We start from the raw sequence: 24,877 nt of genomic DNA on the forward strand, positions 1-24,877 counted from the left end.
ATTCTTTCATCTCTTCCGGCTAGCTATGGGAACTTCATCTCGAACTACCATATGCATGGGACGGAGAAGGGTCTGAATGAGCTGTGTGGTATGCTCAAGACAGCAGAGGCTGACATAAAGAAAAGCGCTAGTACCAGCCATGTGATGGCGATACAGAACAAGCCCAGCTTTAAGAAGAAGGGCAATTCTTGGAAGAAGAAGGGCAAGGCTGGAACGTCCAAGCCAAACCTACCGCCCAAGGTTAAAGCTGGACCTGGACCTGCTCCAGATAAAGAGTGCTTTTACTGTCATGAACTTGGTCACTGGAAGAGAAACTGCAAGCAGTACCTAGCTTCCTTGAAGAACGGCGGAAGTAAGAGTACTTCTACCTCAGGTACGCTTGTTGTTTATGTTATAGACAACATATTTCTTGCTGATACAGTTATTAATTCTTGGGTATTTGATACCGGATCGGTTGCTCATATTTGCAATTCGATGCAGGGAATGATAAGAAGTAGAAGCGTGGAAAGAGGAGAAGTTGATTTCCGCGTGGGCAATAATGCAAGAGTTGCTGCTTTGACCGTCGGGACGATGCAACTCCACCTCCCGTCAGGATTTATTATGGAGTTGAATAATTGTTATTTTGTTCCTAGTTTAAGTCTAAACATTTTATCTCCTTCATGTTTGATGAAGGATGGTTATTCATTTGCGAGTGAAAACAATGGTTGTGTGATCTCTAAGAATAATATGTTTATGGCTTTTGCACCCATTGTGAATGGATTATTTGTTTTAAATCTTGATGGTTCACCTGTCTGTAATGTAAGTGCTAAAAGGCCTCGGCCTAATGATTTGAGTCCTACCTACTTGTGGCATTGTCGTTTGGGTCATATAAGTGAAAAGCGCATGAAGAAGCTCCATTCTGATGGACTTCTAACTTCGTTTGATTTTGAATCATACGAGACATGCGAGGCTTGCTTGCTAGGCAAGATGACCAAGACGCCTTTCATAGGATTTCCTGAGAGAGCAGTAGACTTGTTGGAACTCGTACATAGTGATGTATGCGGACCAATGAGCACGACGGCTAGAGGAGGATTCCAATACTTCATAACTTTCACTGATGATTTTAGTAGATACGGCTATGTCTACTTGATGAGGCACAAGTCTGAAACCTTTGAAAAGTTCAAGGAATTTCAGAATGAAGTTGAAAATCAGCGTGGCAAGAAAATTAAGGCCTTACGATCTGATCGTGGAGGCGAGTATTTGAGCCACGAGTTTAGCAATCATCTAAAGAGTTGCGGAATTGTTCCACAACTTACGCCGCCTGGAACACCTCAGAGAAATGGTGTGTCCGAGCGACGTAATCGAACTTTGTTAGACATGGTTCGATCAATGATGAGCCAATCGGACCTACCGTTGTCATTTTGGGGATACGCTCTAGAAACAGCAGCTTTCACACTTAATAGGGTACCATCTAAATCCGTAGTTAAGACACCATATGAGATGTGGACTGGAAAGGCTCCTAGTTTGTCTTTTCTAAAGATTTGGGGATGTGAAGTGTTTGTCAAGCGACTTCAGTCAGACAAGATCACACCCAAGTCGGATAAGTGCATTTTCGTGGGATATCCAAAGGAAACTTTGGGATATTATTTCTACAACCGATCAGAAGGCAAAGTGTTTGTCGCTCGGAACGGGGTTTTCCTAGAGAAAGAGTTTCTCAAAGGAGAAAAGAGTGGAAAGACAGTGCATCTTGAAGAAGTTCAAGATGAGCCCATCGGGCAAGAACCAATGAGTGATGCTAACGTAGCAGAACAAGTTGAGATACCCATGGCAAGAGAAGCACCACCACAACCACGAAGGTCGGCAAGGCTCCGCGAAATGCGGGAAATATTATTGTTGGACAATGATGAGCCTGCGACATATGCAGAAGCAATGATGGACCCAGACTCCGAAAAATGGCAGAGTGCCATGCAATCCGAAATAGAGTCCAAGGGAGACAATCAAGTTTGGAACTTGGTTGACCCGCCTGATGGTGTTAAAGCCATAGAGTGCAAGTGGATCTATAAGAAGAAAAAGGACATGGATGGAAATGTTCACATCTACAAAGCACGACTTGTCGCAAAAGGTTTTCGACAAGTTCAAGGAGTTGACTACGACGAGACCTTCTCGCCCGTAGTGATGCTTAAGTCCATTCGGATTATTCTAGCTATAGCTGCATATTTCGATTATGAGATATGGCAGATGGATGTCAAGACAGCTTTCCTGAATGGAAACCTAGCTGAGGACGTGTATATGATACAGCCCGAGGGTTTTGTCGATCCGAAAAATGCTGGAAAGGTATGCAAGCTTCAGAGATCCATTTATGGATTGAAGCAAGCATCTAGGAGTTGGAACATTCGTTTTGATGAAGTGGTCAAAGGGTTTGACTTCACCAAGAACGAAGAAGAGTCTTGTGTTTACAAGAAGGTTAGTGGGAGCTCTGTAGTATTTCTAATCTTATATGTGGATGACATATTACTGATTGGAAATAACATTCCTATGCTTGAGTCCGTAAAGACTTCACTCAAAAATAGTTTTTCGATGAAGGACTTAGGGGAAGCGGCATATATTCTGGGCATTAAGATCTATAGAGATAGATCGAGAAGGCTTATAGGTTTGAGTCAAGATACTTACATTGACAAAGTGTTGAAGCGGTTCAGCATGGAAGAGGCAAAGAAAGGGTTCTTGCCTATGTCACATGGCATACATCTCAGCAAGACTCAGTGTCCTTCGACTGCTGATGAGCGGGATCGCATGAGTAGAGTGCCATATGCCTCGGCTATTGGATCTATCATGTATGCAATGATAAGTACTCGCCCAGATGTTTCATATGCGCTAAGTATGACAAGCAGACACCAATCTGATCCAGGTGAGAGTCACTGGACAGCGGTGAAAAACATTCTTAAGTACTTGAGAAGGACTAAAGATATGTTCCTCGTCTATGGAGGTCAGGAGGAGCTCGTTGTAACAGGTTACACCGATGCTAGTTTCCAAACCGACAGAGATGATTCAAAGTCACAATCAGGATTTGTGTTCACGCTAAATGGTGGTGCTATTAGTTGGAAGAGTTCCAAGCAGGAGACGGTGGCCGATTCTACGATAGAAGCCGAGTACATCGCGGCTTCGGAAGCCGCGAAGGAAGGTGTTTGGATAAGGAATTTCCTCATTGAGCTTGGTGTGTTCCCGAATGCGTCCAGCCCATTGAATCTCTACTGTGATAACAATGGGGCAATTGCGCAAGCAAAGGAGCCAAGGAACCACCAGAAGAACAAACACGTAATGCGGCGATTTCATCTCATTCGAGACTTCGTTAACCGGGGTGAGATCAAGATATGCAAAATACACACGGATCTAACATTTCTGATCCGTTGACAAAACCACTCCCGCAGGCTAATCATGATGCGCATGTAAGAGCTATGGGTATTAGGTACCTTCTAGATTGACTCTAGTGCAAGTGGGAGACTGTTGGAGGTATGCCCTAGAGGCAATCATAGAGATGATGATATTCCATTTGTATCCATGATTTGTATATTGTGTTCATTGAATATCCATTAAAGGCTACTTGAATTGATTTGCAATTATGTGAATTGTATGTGAAACTCTTTACTTGTATGGTTATTCTAAAGTTGTCTCTAGTCGGAGTTCATGTGAGGACACACATGAATATTAGACTAGCACATGTATTAGTTGATGACTATGTTTCACAAGTCATGGACATGGAGATGTTGAACTAATAATGTGGACACATGTGGAGACATGTGTTAGGACTGACCCAACACGAGAAGTAGTTCTCTCTTTAAACAACATATACACTTTGTCCTTAGACCTGAGATTGTCGCATGTATTCTAGATGTGGATTGACCTACTTAGGGGCTATCAAACGCTACACCGTAACAGGGTAGTTATAAAAGTAGCTTTCGGGTTTGTCAAGAAGCATGCTATGAGACATGGTCAATCAAGATGGGATTTGCCCCTCTCTGATTGAGAGTGATATCTCTGGGCCCCTCGAGTGATCGGATCAAAAAATGCATGGCCATGCTACGTACGGTTAAGAGTTAACCTACAAAGGGATTCCGAATCACAGGATCGAGAAAGAGCGGTCGGCTTGAAGCTAGACCAAATATCGTGAGGCAAAGGGAATAGCATATATATTATGTTGTGATGGTTCATCTGATATGATCTTCGTGTGCGTATAGGAGTTGGCACGTCTTGCTAGAGGCCGCTACCGACTATTGGGCCGAGTAGGAGTACTCGGGCCATGTCTATACGTATCCGAACCCATAGGGTCACACACTTAAGGGGCTGGAAGCCCAATTCGGATCTGATCCGAGTTGGATTAGGTTTAGGAGTACTAATGGGCCTCGGATCCAGAGGCCCATCAGGAACCTCTATAAATAGAGGGGTGGGGGGCGCCCTAGGGTGAACACCTTTTGGCTGAACACACTTGCCGCGCCTCCCACGCCCTCGCCTGTTGCAACTCGCGGATCTAGCAATCCGGCTTGCGACGCTTCCTCCCTGCATGTGTGGATACCTTGGAGGTGTTGCGCCTGCAGCACTTGGACGAGCCGCCGACGAGCCGCCGACGAGCCACGACGAGCCGACGACGAGCCGCGGTACCGGAGGCGATCTTGCTGTGCACGTGGACGAGCTGCTGAGGAGCTGCTGGACGTGATCGACTACGTACGACTACGTGATCGTCTTCACTGCACCGACGCATATCTACATCTTCCGCACCAGTAGTGCGTCGAGTGTTAATCCCGTGATCCTTATACGGCAGCTCTTCCTGGTTATACGCGGTAGAAAATTTTGATTTGCGCTAGTGTAGCCTACCTCGTATCCCAACACATGGTTAGTAACAAACAGCCTCCAAGATGGCTTACCCCATCTTGCGGTCACCCGACTAACATTTTCACAAGAAGACTCGGGTTGCCACGGGATCTTCCCGATCTTAGCAGAAGGAACAACAACGACCAACTGAGCTAACTAGGTTTCTAGCATTTTGTTAAAACTCAGCTGGTTCTTGAAAGCAAAAGAAAGACCATCAAGTTTTATGTTGAGACTCTCCAAGGTTTTCTCGTTGGCAGCTAACTTTTTAGTGAAGCTTTCATTGACCTCTGAAGGAGGGTTGGTTTGGATTGAAAGAATTACCATTATTACCTCCTTGGTAAGGGCATTGCTGATTCCAACCTTGGCCTCCTTGTGGACAATATCCGTTGTTGTTACTGTTCATGTACAACACGTTCTCTTGAGTCTCGGGGCAATTATTCCCCAAGTGTCCAGTGTTTCCACAAACCTCACATGTCATGTGAGAATCCATAGCTTGAACATTAGACGGTGTTGGACATGGCAGCTTTCTCTTTGGTGTAGTCATCCAATTTCTTCATGAGGAGGTCCATCTTAGCAGTAAGCATGTCCGCTTTCTTAACGGTATGCGTACCTCTCTGACAGGGTTGGAATCATTCATTGCCCCACCCTTGGTTAAAGACCATCTTCTCGATCAATGATGTGGTAGCATCAATGGTAAGCGAGAAGAAGGCTCCTCCAGCAGCAGCATCAACATGGCCTCGGGCTATCAGAGTCAACCTGTTGTAGAAATTAGGAAGAATGAGCCAATTATCCATCCTGTGGTAAGGACAGGCCAGGATGTACTCCGGGAGCCTTTCCCACACCTTGGGAATTGACTCCATAGCTGCTTGCTGGAAACTCAAAATCCTTCCACGAAGGGCGTTGGTTTTGCCCAACAGGAAGAACTTCGCGAGGAATGCTGGTGAGCATTTGTCCCACGTATTAATCTCCGAAAGGCTCGCATAGAACCATTGCTTCTCTCCCCCAAAGAGAGAAAACGGAACAATCGGAGACGAATAGAATCTTTACTCACCCCTCTGATGGTGAAGGTGCTATAGAGCTCCAGGAACTGCTACAGATGGGCACTCGCGTCCTCGTTGGCTTTCCCACAGAAGGGCTAGCATGCACCATGGTAATGAGACCCATCTTGATCTTGAAGCTTGCGTCTCTTGTGTCCACCTCAGGGTCTTTCAGCACCTGAGAGGCTGAGGGAGCGGAGTACTCACGAAGAGTCTTCTGGACCATTGCAATGTTCAAAGATGGTGTAAAGGAATCTGGGTCAACTGCTGAGAGAGTAATCTAAGGAGGAGGAATGATACGAGATCGTACCCTTCTCACAAGTGATTCCGGATTCTCAGTGAATTTACTCCGGATTCTTGGAGGGTGTCCGGTTTTCTCCAAAATCCGTGATGGATACTTGAGCTTTTGGAGATATTTTTCTTTGATCTATTATCCCTTGAGGAGGTGTTTCTATGCCTCAAGTTTCATCTCAATCCATTGTGTTTTGAAGGAATATTTTTGAATCGAAGTCAGGAGCTTGTTCTTCGTGTTCTTCCTATTTTCTGTCAGGTCGAGTGTTTCACCACGGGCGACGCGCAGCAGCATGCGCCATAGGTGGCAGCGCGAGGCACGGCCTCTACATGCAGCTGACATGAGGACCAGCACTGGTGCTTGCTGGCTGGCCCAAGGAGCAAGCAATCCGGCCAGTGGACCAGCCCGCACTCGAGGCCTAACTCCGACTAGGTGATCCAGCAGCGCGCGGTAGCCAAGCGGTCCAGCGCGAGCAGGGTGACGCCAGTGCCGGCCCAAGGCACAGGAAGCAGCCGGTCCAACTCGGTTGGCCTGACGGTCTCCTGCAGCACAAGCGCGGTTAGAAGATGGAGAATATTATGATGCTCGGTAATGCCTACAATGCAAATTTCCATGCATTCGCTATGTGGAGCAACCCCTTCCAGTTATACCTTCAGCCTGAAATTGCAGATTGGCAAATATACGCTATTGCCCTGATGATATGGTAGTGATATCTCCTTCATTAGCTCTAAATTTTCAGTTAAAACTAAACGTCACATTGCTAATGTCAAACTAGTTCAAGTGGTTGCAGCAAATGGCAAGAATATGATCATTGAATCTGCATGCTTATCTTGTCCATACACAATGCAAGTCGAACAATTTGAATATGATTTTAGATTACTGGAAGTCAAAGGTTATGACATCATACTTGGTGCTGATTAGGTTTACACACATAGCCCAATTGATCTTAACCTTAAAACTAGGGAATTTCCTATCACCAAAAATGGAATTAAGACTTGCTTGACAACAATATGATAATTGGGCCAAAGATGCTATGCAAGTTAATAAAGAGAAAAGCCATAGTTAATGAAGAGAAAAGATAGGGGAAGCAACCTACAAATTACTTCTCCCATATGGTTGTCAGTTTCAATGTCTTTCATGTGAGCAAATTGAAGAATAGAATGCAATCCCAAGCCTAGAGCTACCACTAATTGATGAAAAAGGAACAATCAAAGTAGCTCAAGTTGCCATTTTGGATACAAGATTAATTCCAAGAAACAACGAGCCCATGGTGCAGTGGCTAATTCACTAGATGAACATGCTAGAATCTGAAGCAGCATGGGAGGACGCATCATTCATAAGAACATTTTCCCATCTTTTCATCCTTGAGGACAAGGATCATAAGGGAGGCATTGTCAGGATCAGACAAGGGCAATGGCGAAGACTTCTCATGAGCATAGCAAGCTGGCAACCATTAAAACGGTTCAGCAACTTTGTAGATACCGTTCACTTCCCATCGAACGGTTGTGACCAAGTTACCTAGATGGCTACAGTTAAACTTCTATTTACGAAGGGAGAACAATTATCTTCTAGCTGCTAAAATTTCTTTTTATTTTATTCCGCCAAGCCATTACATAAAGATTTGATCTGTAATATTACCATAGAACAACAACAAACCCTAATCTTATTTTTAGCTTAGCAGTAGGTGTAGTAGTTGAGTTGCTATGGCAAATTTCTATATCTGAACTTGTTATTTTCAGTTGAATCGCTGCTGCGCTTGCTACTTAATCCTTTCCCCCTTTGCTCTGAGCTCACGTTCTCCTTTCATCCCTCTTGAAATTCGTCGTCAGATCTCCTGATCCTAACATAAGAGGAGAGGAAGAAACTGGAGCACCTGGACGAGTTGATCACAGAAGTTCAGCTCAGCCATCCAATGTAATTGCAAGGGAAGGAGGAAAAAGGGCGCCAGGTGTCCGAGCATTGGCGCTGCTCCCGTCATTGCTCGAACGTTGCTCCCGTTACCAAGAGGAGTCACCAGGAAGCGAGGATGCGGGTGCGGGCAATGGATCCAATTGTGAAGTGACTTGTATCAAGCGCCGACAAAGGCAGATGAGTGGGTCACAGTAAGGGGCACGGTGAGGGGGATATGGGTGGAGCAGCGGTGGACCGCGAGGTAGACGAGAGAGGTGGGGATGAAAAGCATGGACATCGAGGCGAGGAAGATTGGAAAACTCTAGGGTGAAGATATTTTTGTCTATTTCTAGCCAAACACATGCATCAAAGAGGAAGGCCGAGGTGCGAGTTGGTCAACCAATCACAAGAGCTGTAAAAATTGAATGCTGTAACATGCATCAAAGAGGATGGCCGATGCGAGAGTTGGTCAACCAATCACGAGGGTCGTAAAAATTGAATCGGATGGTGTATTTTATTTTTACTACCGTGCATCGACCCCACCAACTTTCATAAGGGCAATAGGACGGGCTCAAAGGTGCTATTGGAAAGTGGGTATGATTTTATTAGTGCATTTTCAGCTAACCTGAGCTGCACCGTCCGATGTGGATCCAACTATGCACATCGCCCAGCCAGATCTACCCTCGCTGAAAAGGAGGTTTATTTATTTATTTATTATTTATACTAAATATATCTTATTTATCTTGGAGTTGTTCATTGTCATACCTATTGGTTTTGTGGCATTGAGTAAGATAGCAACTACCCGCGGGGAACTCGTCGGAATAACACCTCCGGCGAAGTCTCGCTAACCCTAACCTGCAAAGGCTCGCAGGTGGTTCCAATGCCGGTGGCGATGGCCGGCGTCTCAAGCGGCGGAGGCGGCCGAGTCCTTGATTGCCGCAGCTTCTGGAAGGCCGGCGCGTCCGAGGCCCCCGCCGCCCCAACCCACGACTTGCAAGGTTCCTCTCTTCCTCGAATTCGCCTCCTCTCGCGTTGCTTCTTCCTGATGCAAATTTCTTCAATTATCCGTCGGATACATCTAGAATTCTGACATGATGGTGCTGTTTTGTGGCCTCAGTTGCCCTGGAGACGGGGGACTTCGACCGCGCTCGCGTGCACCCTAAGTTCCTCCACACCAACGCGACCTCCCACAAGTGGGCTTTCGGAGGTTAGTGCCTCAACGCTGTTTCTCTCTCCTCTTCCGTGATTCTATGGGTTTTGCTGCTGTGGTGTTGAAGTGGTAGCCCAGGTCGTTGGGGTTTTCACAGTATAGGGATGATTCAATTGTTAGGTCTAAAGGGGGGTGGGGGGGATATTATATGCAACTGGAATACTCATCCCCTGATTGATGTGGGTACTATACGGCACTGTTGTTGCTGCGTACTAATCGTATTTGATGAAGGGATGGAAAAAAAGTTAGGTGATTATCTAACTGTAATACTTATTAATAGTTTGAGTCTGTTGTGTCAAATGACATATAAAACCTAAGTTTGTTAGAGTGAAGAGGAGAAAAAAAAACTTGTAAGGTAATTGAAAGAGTAGTCCCTTGATTGATGGAAACACTGCAGTGGTTCCCGTTAGTATAATTTTTCTGATTATGTTATGGAAGAAGCTTTTATTTAACTGCCCCTGAGTATGGAACTTATTCTCAGTGTGATGTGTATTGGTTGTGCTCAAACTGATAGATGTGATGCTAATTGTGCTCTAATTTTCTTCTCTCGCTCTGATGAGCATATCTGATTAACTAACACCAGTTTCTTCAATCATCTTTTGTACTTCTATGAGAGTTCTGGCAATTTAGCATCTTCCAGTAACAGATTCGTCCCTAAATGGAAGAAAATTAGATGATTCAGTAATCATGCTGGCATTCTTCATCTTTTATGTTCAAGATTTCTGCGTGACTGCTCAATATTCAATTACATTTTGTTTCTTCTTCTTTTCTGTTGCAGCTATAGCCGAACTTCTTGACAATGCGGTGGATGAGGTTTGTAGTATCTTCTGAAAACCTGATACATTTCACTCAAAACTAGCTGAACTTTATCAATTTGTTATAGGTATATGTTGCAAGTATCAGTAATTATCTTCTGATATTGTTTCAGATAAGCAATGGTGCCACATTCATAAAAGTGGATAAAATCATCAATTTGAAAGACAATAGCCCAATGCTACTTTTCCAAGGTATCAAAAAAAAAATTGTTGAACAGGTTGGGGGCAGCTCAGAGCCTTTCGTATATTAATTTCTGCTAACATGGAGTTCCACAGATGATGGAGGAGGTATGGATCCTGAAGGTGTTCGTCGATGCATGAGTTTAGGATTCTCAACCAAGAAATCTAAAACCACTATTGGCCAGTGTAAGTATTATTTTTTTACTAAACTCTGGCAATTTAGTCTTGAGGATTGTGCACTCTACTCTCTGGAGGGTTATGGCATAATAAAAATAGAAATGGGGGAGGGGGGTTGTTTATACATAGTTGAGCTATGGCATAGCATAATGTCTCTTTGTGTTTATTTGGTTGTTGTATTGTTTTCTATACTGTAGTTTTGATGTAATATGATAGGCTAAAACAGTTTTGTCAAACCAATTTAGTGCACTTCATTTGTGTTGCTTATATTGTTGAATTGATGTTTAATCACACTCGAAGAGTTATTTTTCGGTAAATCTTAATACAATTGAAATTTATATTAAATTACAAGGTCCTATCTGGATACATTGTTACTGTGCAGAGGGGACAGTGTCCCTGGAGTGTCCCTGGAGAAGGGGGACAGTGTCAAACTGTTTGGGATGAGATAGCTTATTAGTTTTAGATGGGAGATAATTCTTTCTTGCTTCTTTGTTTGCATAAATAACTCTTATATAGTATTAGATGTTTGGACCCTCCTAGGACTAGAACCTGGGTCTTAATTTGGACACTGTCGTTTTTCGTAATACTCAACTGAACATAATTGGGAGGTTCCTCGACCTACCAACTGTCTCTCCTAATCATCATGGGCCCCTCTTTTCTGATCTAGTTGGACCTTCCCAGTCCCCTCTGCTACAAATAGAGTCCACAACAGGATAGGGTAGTGGGGATCTGTACTTTTGGATACAAATTCATAGAAATTCAGGATGTGCTTGTGGTGACTAGATTCTGGAGACCTTCAAATGATATGATGTGCTACAGTTGATAAGTTCTGTTTCTCACATAAACATATTGATATTTACTTGTATTTCCTATAGAACATTGGTATTAAAAAACTCAAGATCATCCATTCGAGTTGCAATGCTTTTTTGTAATTGAAATCTCAAATAGATCTGATTGTTTACTATAACTTGTATTATAGAACATCTAATGTCTTTTTTTTTGAGGCGAACAGCAGGGGAGGTCCCTACTGAAAATTTCTTTTTCATCTAACCACTTGCATAATCTTTTTGTTAAGTACTTAGCTGCTCTATAGTTCTGTGCAAAAAACTCTTGATTCCTATCTGTCATTACTTTCTTACCTTTTTCTACTGCACAGATGGAAATGGCTTCAAGACGAGCACAATGAGACTCGGTGCAGATGCAATTGTTTTTACTCGTGCAATCCGTGGAAGGTAAATTTCTCTAGCAAATTTATAATTGATTTATTTTGAAAGAATTCATGGCACTTACTGTATCTTATTCTGTAATTGGCAATGATTTTCACATCGTTCATTCTCCTGCAGTAATGTTACATTGAGTATAGGTTTGCTCTCCTACACTTTTTTGAGGAGAACAATGAAAGATGACATAGTTGTCCCAATGGTATGTGAAAATTGCAAGCAGTATATGTTTGAGGGAGGGTTTTTTTGTCTGTCTAGGTCTTACATTTTTCCATTACTATTGCAGCTCGATTTTAAGATCCAAGATGGGGAGGTTGTACCTTTGGTGTATGGTTCACAGGGTGATTGGGATAGTAGCCTGAAGATAATACTTGATTGGTCCCCTTTTTGTTCAAAGGAAGAACTTCTTCAGCAGGTGAGGCACATTCGTTCCAGGTATTTTAGTCCATTCTCTAGTCAATGGTTAGGAGTTGCTGATATATAACCAGGCTTATTGTAGTCATAAGCACCATCCCAATCCTCTAGCCTCCTGTTGTGAAACTGAGGGAGTATATACATATCAACTTTAGAACCAAAATAACCTACAATGAATCATTCTACTGGATGATACATCTAGCCATCTAGGTGCAGCACCAATGTAACATGTAGATTTTGAAAAATACAGTATAAATTTATTCCATGACACGGAGAAGTGGGTATAAGTATGTTTGTTGCTATCTTTTTCTGTGCCCTTACTCATAATTTCTTCTGTTCTCTCCCAAAGTGGCACCCATAGTTTTCATATCAGTGCTATTTCCTATGTATCTAGGCATGCATGCTTTATGTGGCTGTAATTCTTTCATGAGAAGCTAAACTGATTATCTTATTTTTCTGAAGCTATTTGATAAGAAAGGTCTATATTAGTTTATGTTCATGCTATAAGCAACTGATTTTTCTGTATACTTGTATATTGATAGTGTTCATATACATTCAGTTTCAGGATGTTGGTAGCCATGGAACTAAAGTGGCAGTGTACAATTTGTGGATGAATGATGATGGCCTTTTGGAACTTGACTTCGAAGATGATGATGAGGTGAGTGTTAATATAATTTTCATTGCAAGTATACAATACCTCTGCATATTGTCCATTTTGTTTGATTCCATTAACCTTATCACATAATGCCTGAAATGTATTATAATATATGTGTACTCTAAGGAGTGATTTTCATTGTCTGATGAAAATGCCTTAAGGCAGCAAGAAGCGTGATACATGTTATTGTATTCTTTCTTGGTTGTATTTACTTGCAGTCTTAGCCAAAACCTTAGTTATCAATTTAGCAATGCTATGGATCAAACTGATGGGCCGGAAGTCCTTGACTTGCGTGGCATCCAATTTCTTGGGGGCTAGGTGAGATGATCATGCAAGTTTAGGGGCCTCTTAGTGCAATTTCTCCTTTAAAAAAATTCACACACGAGAATTGAGAACTTGACATTGATTTTTAAACTTTGGTTCCTGCAATCCATTGCCACATTCACTTTTGTTATACCCCCCTGCTTGTTTTGTTCTGGGTTATTCGTATCCTTATCTTTTGATGCTCATTTTTCAGGACATATTGCTTAGAGATCAAGGTAGTGCAAGTGGGGGAATCACAAAGGGTCAGAAAGAAATTGTTCAGCAACATATATCCCACAGACTCAGATTTTCATTGCGAGTATGTTTTCTTTCTAGTTCTTGATTTTTTTCCCTTCTAGTTTCTTTATCTGATTGGTAACATGTTTCTCCTTGTCCAGGCTTATACCTCTATCCTTTACCTCAAGAAGTTTGATAATTTCCAAATTATATTGAGGGGAAAACCTGTTGAACATATATGCATCACTGATGAATTAAAGTTTAAGAAAGTTGTCACTTACAAACCTCAAGTTACACATGATTCCCAAGTGGTAAGTAAATTTGTGCAATTTCCATCCCTGTTATCACGTTTCTTAGTTTATATCATTTCTCTCCAAATAGTAATTATGCTCATGATTTCATCTATGGTTCCTCTTTGGCTGTATGAGTGTGTTAGACTTTCTTCTTGAACTCCCTTCTTTTTTTTTGGTAATGAAATGGTTACCTCAGTTCTTCTTTACAACTAAATTTCTTTTGTTTGTATATTATTTGTTTATGTTTGTTTACTACCATGTTTCAATTGTAACTGTAGGTCTCAGTGAGAGTTGATGTTGGCTTTGCAAAGGAGGCTCCTATTTTGGGCATTTTTGGGATGAATGTCTACCACAAAAATCGTCTTATAATGGTAACATTCACCCTCACCTGCCAAAAAGATCTGGTTGTTTGCCCCACTTAGCGGCAGTCGCTATTTTTATTATGCTCCATGCTGCTTAGATATTAGCATTTTGGACCAACATTTCTCCTATTGGCCAATAGAGCGAATGCAATGTTTCTGGGTAGGTGGGTTACTCAAGGTTTTGTGGAAGCATGCCAGCCAACCATGCACTACATACATGTACCAGAAATAATACTTGTAAGAGGATCATTTTAAGCTATCGATAGGCAATAATAAAGTTTTTTGGAACTAAAGGCTTCTTGCTGGCACTACTTTCCAACTACTCCTGCAGCTTCCCTAGAATTCAACTATTATATGTGTGGAATAAAACTAGAGAAGCGATATAATGCCCATTTGTTTTATTCTTATTCTCAGTTATCTCTTTTGCAATAAAATTGTAGTTTGCATGTGCTTGCTTGTGTCATCCTGGTTGATGTCTTCTTACTGCTGTAGAAATATTTAGCTCCATTATCAAGGCCTTCAATATGATGATTTAGATAGATATAGTTGATGTCCAATCAATTGCTTATTCCCTCAGTTGCACTGAAACATCCAGAATTTTCTTTTTTTTAATGGTATCTATACCTGTTATGTAAGGGATATCAAGCTTTGTAGCTAAAAGTTCTGCTAGGTTCTGGCAGTTGTAATAGTTTCTGTTGCTGGCTTTCTTAACATAATGAGAATTGTCTAAATTCTCATTAATTGACATTTATAAATGTTTGGGCTGATGTTGTTTATTACTTAAAATCAAGGTTCTGAGCTGAGACAAAATCATTTTGAGTGCACTATTCTAGAGATTCAAATGTTAAAAGATTAGAACTAAGTTTCTTTTAACATTCCCCCTTTACAGCCCTTCTGGAAGGTCCTTCAGGAAGGATCTAGCAGAGGGAGAAGTGTAGTCGGTGAGTTTAACATGTTCAGTACTGCAGTTATTGTTAATCATGTTATTTCTCTCTATGATGACAAATGTCACAATTCAGGTGTACTTGAGGCAAATTTTATTGAGCCAGCACACGACAAACAAGATTTTGAGAGGACTCCATTATTTTTACGGCTAGAAACAAAACTTAGACAAATTATTGTTGATTTCTGGTAAGTGTTTTATGCTATTTGGTTCAGAGCTTTCCTTTTGTACCTCAATCTTGTAAGAAGTAGGCAATTGGTCCTATATTTAATCATCACTGTGGTATATCAACTACTCAGTAAAAGGAATTACCCTTGTAACCACCCAAGTTACTATTCCGGCATCACTCCCTTCATATTACTGAATAATCCTGTTGAAGCTTTCTGTGCGCTCTTGTATAATATACTGCAGAAAGGAAAAAAATCTCTGCTCACGTTCTGCAAATCAAATTTGAGTGGAACTTGTGTATTTGCAGGAAAGAAAAGTGTCATTTGATTGGTTACCAGCCAACTGATCCACATTTAAGGTCCCAGTATAAGGCCACCCTAAAAGATTCAGGTGGTTCTGCATCCCAGGTTCACCATAAAACTTCCAGTGTCCGGATGACTGGAGGGTTTTCGTCAAATTTGCTCCCAGAGACATATGATGACGTAGCAGCTGTTGGATTGCCAAATAATGGTTCTCAATACTACCCTGTTCTTTGTTTGTACTAGTATTTTACTACTTTATGTGTGTTTATAATTATTATAAAAGTAAACATTTAGTTTTCCTACAATACTGCCAAAGCTGTTCTTTTGTGTGCTAAACTGCCAAGAGATCTCCAACTATCTTTGCGTCCTTCTTGATTGTTTGTAGCTGAGTGAGTGTGCAATCAAAACTTTTGTGTTGATGTGTGATGTTTACTTGCGGCTCTTCTGGTGCTTTTTCAATTGAAGCTCATTGTCTAACTAATTAACGAGTGGAATATTGAAAACATAAATATAATGATGCACTGCAAGCTTGCAAAGGAAAATCTACTTGTGTCAGCTTGTCAAAACAAACAATGTCAAGTGCATGCATTTTCCTCTGAGTAATGTCGAACTCATATGAAAAGTTCTGCTGGATCTTACCTTGGCAATGTGGGCATATTAAGGGCTTGGTCTTAGGTGCATTATATTGATAACGTTTAGAAACAAAAGAACATTTATGGAGAACGTGTCATGCCTTAGGTGCATCTGTGTCATGAGATACTCTCAGTGGCATCCACTGTTTGCTTTGTTTATGTTAATTATATTTTTTGTTTCAGTTTGCTTAGTTTTACTATAATTCTTGCACTTGGAGTGTCAGGTTTTATTTATTACAGACTGGTGATTTACTTCCTGATTTCCTTGTTTAAAGCATCTTTTTACATGAGAATCACTGATATAACATATAAATATATTCAAGCTTATTCATGCTCTTGCTTTGTACTCTTTTGGCCAGGTTCTCATTTGCAGTCGTCTGGTCAAGCGCAAGAAAACAATATGGACTCAGAAGGCTTGGATGAGGTCTGCTCTATTTAGGCTTTTAATTAAATTTGGTTTCTATTTAGGTGTTTTTATCCTCCAATTTCTTTAGATCCCCATCGCACCTATTGTGAAAACAACAATGTTTGTTTATTCGGTAGCCTTTCCAAGCACATCTAACAAGGTTGCATGCATGTCCATCACTTCCTTTCCTGATTTTAATCGAACAGACTGGATTTAAATGTCTATTTGGCTGGGGCAGGGACATTACCGACCCTTTTTTGTTCCCTCAAATGTGTGTGAAGAGCTGCTTATCTTTGTATTAAAGAGAAGAAATGGTCCAAGTACAAATGTTACTCCCTTAAAAAAAGGGAAATCCAAATTCTCACAGCCAAGAACTCTAATACAACAGTGGATCACACTATAATGCGGACATAATGTGCTAAATCCTCCCAAAAGGCACCATGGCCTGGTCTCATTGGAGATTTCCTGCAATACCACTTTGCCCTTGGGGCCTACCAAGGACAGGCGTTCCAGTGTTTCCAGCACGTAGAATCACAAAGGAGTTGAAACCTTTTCTGTGCTTCTTAACTCTACGTTGTGCCCGATTCAGCCAGTCTGCAAACACCATGCCATCTTTGCCCCAAGTGAGAGTGGAGAGGTTGATGTGTGATAAAAGCTGTGAATATACCAACTCTCTCTGTTTGACATGTGGGACCATCCTTTCAGATAAAAACATAGTTTTCGATGAGTGCAAAACATGTAGTTTACTGATAAATTGTGCAAACCATTTTGGTTTTGTGATAGGTGCAAAGAAGTACTGTTTTTTGACAATTCTGTGTGACATACTTATAATTTATAAAACTTGCTCAATTTGTTATTGTTGTCTCCACCTTCTAGCACGATTACAAATCCCTGTGCCCTCCTGGATCATGGGGGCTGGCTAGAGGGTTCTGAAAACCTTGACTAATAGGTTGCTATAATACAATCTTTGTTAATCCATTGCATTCATCCAAGTAAAATTCTATTGACACCTGACAATTTCTACCTTTTATTTTTCTGCACTCAGGATCTGGTAGAGATTGGCTCCTCCGGTGTATTTGATCCCAATTTTACTGAGAAGCTGAGTGAAGAAAACATTGCTCTCTTTTCAAGGTAATTTGCTCTACTATATTGCTTTCATGTATCTAGGGGAATTTTAGTAAGATATTGTCTTTAGTTACTGCAACAGTAATTGTAGAGTTTCTGCATGGACTTTGCAATTGCCGATCTTGTTAAAGTTAAAATTTTAAGTGTGATTGTGATAATCAATGCATTACAACTTTATGTCCCATCCATTTTGCATATAACACCTTCCATTTTCTCAGTGCATCATGTTTATTATACATAACCGTCCTATAAAATCCTCAATTAGGCTTTATAAACAGCCATGGACAAAGAATAGTTGGTTTTATAGTACCTGTATGATTGGCATGCTACATACAATGTATAATTTGGGTGTATCTGGTTCCCAACTTACTGTTTGTTTGACTGCTACAACTGTGGTCGATCCCACACATAATAAAATGTTTTTTTAGGAACCTTGCCGCCGCTATTTTGTGGCAAGCCACTCTTTACCTAAGTTGCGGCGAAGTTAGTGAGCAACTAAACATGCCCTCAGTAAAAGACAGGGTAACCAATGGAGTGCTGTTTACTTGTTTTTGGAACACTATTTAGCAACGCAAACACCACACTTGTAAGGACATTATAAACTTTTGCCCCGTGTATTTGTTGCATAGTACTACCTCCATTCTGTTTTATTTGACGATGGTTCAAAATTTATGGGATGGAGGGAGTAACTTTAAGCTACCTAATCAGACTGTTGTGTGGTAATTTAGTTGCCTGATTTTGGTAAAGAAAGTGCAGCAACCTGGGTTTAGTGACTACCTGAGTGGCTTGTGATACTGTTCCAGTTATATAATATATGAAAATAATTGTGCTCACAATCACTATTCCGCTAAATAACATTTAGTTCTATTCAAGAGTTCATCTTTGCTCGTTGAAATTGAAAATTAATTTTAACAGGCGTGAAGAGCTTCAACAACGAGATACACAGTTGAAGCAGACGGTATGCATATCTTGCTGAGTCATTAACGAACATGTCATCTCTCCTGTTCATAGCCGAATGCTGCTTCTTTGTAGATTGAGGACCTGGAGCATGAACTGGAGGAAACAAAAAGGAAGTGCAGCCAGCTTGCTGCTGAGCTGAAGGTACGGAAGAATCAGCAGCATCTCCCTTACAGGTGAAGGTTAGTTTCATCACCTCTGATGACATGTTTGTTCGATGTGCTAGGGTTTCCGTTGTGTCACCAGGTTTCAGTTGTGTCATCAGTCTGGTTCTTTGACTTCGCCACTGTCTTTGTGAACAAAAAAAAAAAGAGGAATGTGCTTGTGAATGTGAAGGCTGGAAGCTCTTATCTCCATAGTCTTGATCTGTCTTGTTTAGTTACTATTAATTTATAAATCTCTCATTGTTCGAAATTTCTAATTTATCAATCTTTCTTTTTCTGAAACTGTGAACACATGAGCAGCTAACTAGTAGGTCGATATCAGTGTGCACCGGCTGCCAATGCTTTAAGATGTTGGAAGTATACAAGGAAATTTGCTGTCAGGAACTTAATGAAATCTCCATCTTGTTGGCACTCTTTTGGGTGGTTGGTTTGTTAAACAAATCATCTTTGCTTTATGGCAGGTCTAGTCCCAAAACGGTATTGTTGTAAGATGTAGATTGCAATTTGAACTTTCAAAAATTTCAATATCTGATCAATGGGTCTTGATTTTGGCGCCAAATAGATTCGTATGGTAGCTGTATTGAGAGGGAGGTTTAGGGGTGGGAACCAATCAGTTTGTTTTTTCCTAGTTAGTTCTGATTTCTCGACTTAAAGAATATAATGAGTTTACTGCATCATCAGTTCTTTGTAATTATCTTGCAAGTATAAACAGGAATTCGGTTGTCACTCGAGAAATATGGAATTATGGGCCGATATGTCCTTGTATTGATTCACTTGATCTAAAAATGCCCTTACCTGTTTGCTTCAATTTTTATTTCAAAAAGGAACTCAATTATTTCATGATCATTCACTACAATATCCCATATTGAGCTAGATAAAACGAGTGATTGATTGGTCCATTTTTAGCGTTCCACAAGGGTGAAGTTTTCAATCTACAACTGTGATTCTTTTGCCTTTTCTTCACATAAAGTTGTCACCAGACAAGCATAACTGTTAGGACATAAGATGATAAACTTACCATTATGCCCATTGGTTTAACTTTTAGTTTTGTCGTTCAAAAAAAGGTGACCTAACAAGTACACATTTTTTCTGTTTCTTAGTAAGCAAACTTGATTTATTTCGCAATGGCATCAATTCAGGGCATAATTATGATTGAAGACACTGGACAACGACCACTGCTAACAAAGAACTGAAGGTGTGGAGAAGGAAGTGCTGAAACAATATTTAATTTTGGCTAGTACAAAATAGGCTAACTCATAGTTGAGTTGAAAAAAGTGTAGAATGTAAATTTAATCACTTGTTACTGACAGAATGGTTGTGTAAATTTAATCACTTCTTACTGACAGGATGGTTATGTCCTGAGTAAGCGAGACGATGCAAGTGATTCCAGCTGCTAATTTCAATTGCACATCTTAGCAAGGCCTATTTCCAGCCTATTGAGCATTAAGATGCAACCCAAACCAACTGCTTCTGGCAACAAGTCTCATCCAATTTGCAATCTATTGCAATTGTTTTGCTGTGAGACATCAGATTAACAGCAGTGCTGTTTAGCGGTGTACGAGGGGTGGTAATGGATAATGACCCTCGTGTCCTTTTTACAATCCAACTTATACCTATCTATTTTTAGTTCAAAATCTATTTTTAGCTCAAAATCATATAGTATTTTAGCCTGGCTTTTATTGAGCCTGATCCTTAAATTTGCTAGGTTAAATTAGAGGGTCCTTCAGAGTATAATTGTTTTTGTGTTATTTCCCTGAAGCATCTGGTCAGCGCTATCGTACTGTTGAACCCGTAGAAATCCATCTGTGGATGTACTTTGATTTGTTGTTCACTGCGTACACAGCACATTACTCAAATTGTAAATGAACATTACTCAAATTGTAAATGCACATTATTCAACTCTTTACAAGTACAACCATCCCAGTTGAGCATACAAAATTTTGCTTGGTGAAGTGTTGTAGTTTGGTACTTAATGGTACGATCCAATCAGTAAGGCACTGTTGCAGTGACTGTTCTATGCCTGGCGTCGGTCAGGATGGAACAAACATTGATAAAGCCAACTTGTCTCATTGTCTCCTCCAGATCCAGCATGTAGTACTCGTCCAGAAACGGCTCGGTGCTCTTCATCAGAGTGAACAACACTGGGGATAGTTCCTGAATTTGCATTGCGATGTTATCAGTCATTCTGTAATGTAAATAAAACAGTAGAAGGTGTGGTGGGAATATTGTGATGAAGCTTACCTGAAGTACTTTAGATTTTGGCTGCAAAGGATTTGGAAGAAGTGGACGTTAATCGATTTTTGAAAAGTATGCACTCATATGTAGCAAAGGTGAAACGAAATATATTCTTACCGAATTGTCGGTCAAGGCGATTGTTCCTCCCGGGCGAAGGACCCGGAATGCTTCCTTCACCAATCCAGTTATTGCTCGTGCTGGACACTCATGGCACTGCAGTTTTCTTAGATGTGGCATTACTGAATTGGTGGTGAATTATATTCGGTGCATGATTATTGCACTGTAAAGAATGAAGATAATCTGGGCACTTTATTATTGGTCTAAAGCTTTAGAGTGCTCGAAGCTTAATGAAATATTTGGCTAGATTTACTCCCCAAACTACTTTAATTGGTCCTGTATATTATAATAAAATTCTATTTTTGTTTCTCCACCTACAAAAATTTGTAGGGTGACATATATGGTATCAGCTTTACGTTAGAAATTATAATTATTCATCATTTTTTCATGTGTATTTGAAAGTATTAAGTATGTAATAGTAAATTTGAACTAAGCACAGCTTAAAGTATTTTCTTTACCACCTCATAAAATTTGAACTAAGCACAACTTGTTCAGGAAATGACAGTGGATTGTTGGGTAGTAAGATGGACATTTTCCTTAAAAATATTGATATTCTAGTGCATTAATTAATTTTTTGGTAACCATCATTATAGATTTAAATCCATGCAAAGAAGATTATAATTCTGATAAAACTTTACCACATAAGCAAGGGAGACAAGGTCGAATGAATCCGAGGGCAATCCCGTCGCTTCACCATTCGCATGAACCCAACGAATAGGGTTTTGTCGTGACAATTTTTCTTCCCTTTGTGCCGCCACCGCAAGAAAGTATGGTGATAGGTCGAGTCCCTACATCATTCAGAAACGTTTCTAAATTTTCATCATAGTGTAAAACTTGTGTATACGCAGGGTGACCGTAAATACAAGCTCCTGCTTAACCATACTCCTTCTGTCCCAAATTACTACTCATTTTGGTTTTTGTAGATACATGGAGTTTGCTAAGTATCTAGACATAATGTGTATCTAGGTGCATAACAAAAGTTATGTATCTTGAAAAATTAAAATGAATAGTAATTTGGGATAGAGGAAGTATCAGATTTAGTCTTTTGATAAACATGGGTTGCTTGTGAACAATCCAGCACGTCCTTCCATGCAATTCGGATGGAGGTAAAATTGTACAGATAACATCTTTTAAAATATGCTCCCTCCGTTCCAAATTGCAGGTCGTTTTGACATTTCTAGATTCATATTTTATAAAATGTATTTGGACATAATTTGTATCTAAATGCATAGAAAAACTATGAACCTATAAATGCTAAAACGACCTACAATTTAGGACGGAGAGAGTATACAATATATCACAAAGAAGCTTAAGCAGATATGAGCACTTACAACAGCTTGAGCTGAAGGGAACTTCTCAGCCAGGTATCTAGTGCTTACTCCAACAGAGCAGCCAATGTCCAATATATCATTTATCTGACAGTTCCCGGAGTACTTGAGGTGATGCTCCTCGATTGCGTTCAGCCAGTTCCCTCGAACAATTTGGTTTGCTTCTTCGATCGATGTCGCCTCCGGTATGGCCCTCTTTGCAATGGACATTGTCGCAGGTTCAGCCTCTGCTGCAGCCTACAATATTTGTGAATCGTGATCAACACAAGCGAACACTAAAGATCAGACCCTTCAGGTTGTGATTGCGCCTCAGATCAGTGAAAACAGCTGAGATCTTTCGGTTTCACATGTCTGATAGAGTTTTAGAATGCCAACATCAACATTGTTACAATGAAGAATCCGGTTGCAAGTTACGAGTCAAAATATCAAGTGGATGTATAAGAAAAACAAAAACAAATGGAAAAGTGAACTACCAGCCATGACAGATTCCCTTCATCATAAGCGTGAAACGGGCTCAAATAATCTGCTCAAGAGAAGCAAGGCGTCATCAGTGGAGACGAGCTAATTGTTCAATCGGTGAAGACATTATTTGTAGGTATCTTTCTTTTTAACGAATGGTGAAACTAATCAGCTGCAAGGGAAAATGGAGAAAAATGAATGAGCTCACAGTTAGGGTAGACTAAGTTTGGATCTCGTATCCTCTCGAACACCTCGTACACGTCGGACTCCAGCACCTTTTTCGTCATCTCCCTCCACGGTATGTTCGACTTCTCCGCCGTCCTATACACACATCCACATTCCCAGCGCCATTTCTCCCACCCATGAACAAGTGAAGAACAACAACACGTCCGCCGGCATGTTTGCAACTGTTACCTGATGATGACCTCGCGCGAGGCGAGCTTCATGAGCGAGTAGAGCGGCTTGAAGGCGATGAGCGCGCCGACGAGCCGCGACAGCGGGGTCTCGCCGGACCACGCCGGACGCTCCAGCGCCCCTTCCTGCGGCACCGCCGGCCCGGTCCCGGTCGCCGCGGCGACGACGACTGCATTGCGGCGCCGGCGACCTGTGGACCTCGGGAGGCTGCCGCTGGCGGTGGCGGTGGCGCCGGCGCGCGCGGGGATGGCCGCCATGCTTGTTCGGTCGTTACTTTCTTGGGCAACCGTTTTTGGCTCGTGGTGATTCTTTGAGCTCGCTGGAGCCTGGAGGATGGCGTATTCTTCTGCCGCGTGCGATTGGTGGGTGGGATTGTGTGTTATCTGGAGGGGTGAACGGTGACCAATAAGGTATTAACACGTGGTTACAAAAATGTTCCTTTCGCAGGTTCCGTTCCGTTTTTCTTTATAGCACGCTTACTCCTATAAATATATATGCACGTAATCCTACCCCTATAAGCACCTTTGAAAGACTAAGCCAGCAGATCTTGAGATTGACAAAGTCACCATAAGCACCCCACTATCGACTTGCACGCCGATTACCACTAAAAGAATAATGCCAATTAAATCTGAAAGCACCCGTACCGACTCGAGAACTCAAACTTAGGTGGACACGTTCCACCACAAGGAATCTTACCACTTCGGATACACTCAGTTGTGTTTTTCTCCAAATACTCACATTATCTTTGGATATTTCAAATAAACTATTGAATATAGTATATGGTTTGATTTGTTTCTAAAAGAGTTTCAAAATATTGATTTCTATTTTTCAAAGGCAAATAAAGACACAAGCATTGATTCTGTTGACTTTCTTAATCTTCAGATCAACAACCTTACGTGTACCTTCAGAAACTTTAACATCTTGTCTCTCTTATAAAGGAGTCTGCTATTTTTGCATTGTGATGTTCTTAATGGTTAATGTCAAACAGCTGACATGAATATATTTTGATTTTAAAATAGATAACAATTCAAATTTTTAATACTATGTCAACAAGCTTCCGCCATGCGCACGTCAGGCCACCCTGTTCACTACGGGAAACAGGAGCTTTGCCGAGTGCCCAGGGCACTCGGCAAAGGCCTAAAAACACTTGGCAAAGCCTTTGCCGAGTGTAACACTCGGCAAAGCGCACACGGCAAATTTGGTGTCGGCAAAGACTAGTTCGCCGAGTGTCAAAACTCGGACACTCGGCAAACATGTTGCCGACGGTCAAAAAACACTCGGCGAAAAGATGTACTCGGCGAATTGCGGACTGACGGCATCGGTGTAACGGCGGATTACCGAGTGCCAAACGGGAGGCACTCGGCAAACACCGGGTCTTTGCCGAGTGCCAACACTCGGCAAAGACCGCCGGTTTGCCGAGTGTCAGGCGCCTGGCACTCGGCAAACACGGTCCCTTTGCCGAGTGCCGGTTCCCGGGCACTCGGCAAAGCCGGCGCCTTTTGCCGTGTGCCGGGTCCCGGGCACTCGGCAAACCGGCCCTCTTTGCTGAGTGCCCTGACCGTAGCACTCGGCAAACAAGGCCCCTTTGCCGAGTGCCCTGACCATAGCACTTGGAAAAGGACCTTTCCTACACCTGGGAAATGCCCCTTTGCCGAGTGCCAGGCCTCTCTTTGCCGAGTGTAACACTCGGCAAAGTGACC

General features: G+C 41.5%; 2 protein-coding genes across 5 annotated transcripts; one reads left to right on the forward strand and one right to left on the reverse strand.

The window, feature by feature from the left end:
* Nucleotides 1-8,820: 8,820 nt before the first annotated feature.
* On the forward strand, nucleotides 8,821-20,049 carry LOC101784843 (protein MICRORCHIDIA 1). Of its 4 annotated transcripts, none has more exons than XM_004983286.3 (20): nucleotides 8,821-9,059; nucleotides 9,179-9,268; nucleotides 10,050-10,084; nucleotides 10,200-10,278; nucleotides 10,363-10,452; nucleotides 11,600-11,675; nucleotides 11,787-11,865; nucleotides 11,950-12,078; nucleotides 12,637-12,735; nucleotides 13,250-13,354; nucleotides 13,434-13,583; nucleotides 13,844-13,936; nucleotides 14,817-14,868; nucleotides 14,947-15,058; nucleotides 15,346-15,548; nucleotides 16,332-16,396; nucleotides 17,424-17,509; nucleotides 18,419-18,461; nucleotides 18,536-18,636; nucleotides 19,764-20,049. In XM_004983286.3, exons 1-20 carry the CDS (start codon nucleotides 8,942-8,944, stop codon nucleotides 19,768-19,770), a joined length of 1,812 nt encoding a protein of 603 aa, XP_004983343.1. In that variant the 5' UTR covers nucleotides 8,821-8,941; the 3' UTR covers nucleotides 19,771-20,049. The 4 variants fall into 4 exon arrangements, with proteins under 4 accessions (XP_004983343.1, XP_004983345.1, XP_004983342.1 ...); XM_004983288.3 differs by lacking the exon at nucleotides 19,764-20,049 and adding an exon at nucleotides 18,925-19,397 and having other exon boundaries at nucleotides 18,536-18,642; XM_004983285.3 differs by lacking the exon at nucleotides 19,764-20,049 and adding an exon at nucleotides 18,687-18,906 and having other exon boundaries at nucleotides 18,536-18,604.
* A 367-nt stretch (nucleotides 20,050-20,416) lies between these two features.
* LOC101786045 lies at nucleotides 20,417-23,484 on the reverse strand. The gene is made up of 8 exons (XM_004983290.2): nucleotides 23,178-23,484; nucleotides 22,972-23,084; nucleotides 22,778-22,827; nucleotides 22,308-22,541; nucleotides 21,615-21,764; nucleotides 20,977-21,072; nucleotides 20,866-20,886; nucleotides 20,417-20,778 (listed from the first exon to the last, which is right to left on the reverse strand). The coding sequence occupies exons 1-8, from the start codon at nucleotides 23,432-23,434 to the stop codon at nucleotides 20,611-20,613; spliced, it is 1,089 nt and encodes a 362-aa protein (XP_004983347.1). The 5' UTR covers nucleotides 23,435-23,484; the 3' UTR covers nucleotides 20,417-20,610.
* Nucleotides 23,485-24,877: the final 1,393 nt, after the last annotated feature.

Source organism: Setaria italica, chromosome IX (genome assembly GCF_000263155.2).
Source record: "Setaria italica strain Yugu1 chromosome IX, Setaria_italica_v2.0, whole genome shotgun sequence".
Classification (NCBI taxonomy): domain Eukaryota; kingdom Viridiplantae; phylum Streptophyta; class Magnoliopsida; order Poales; family Poaceae; genus Setaria; species Setaria italica.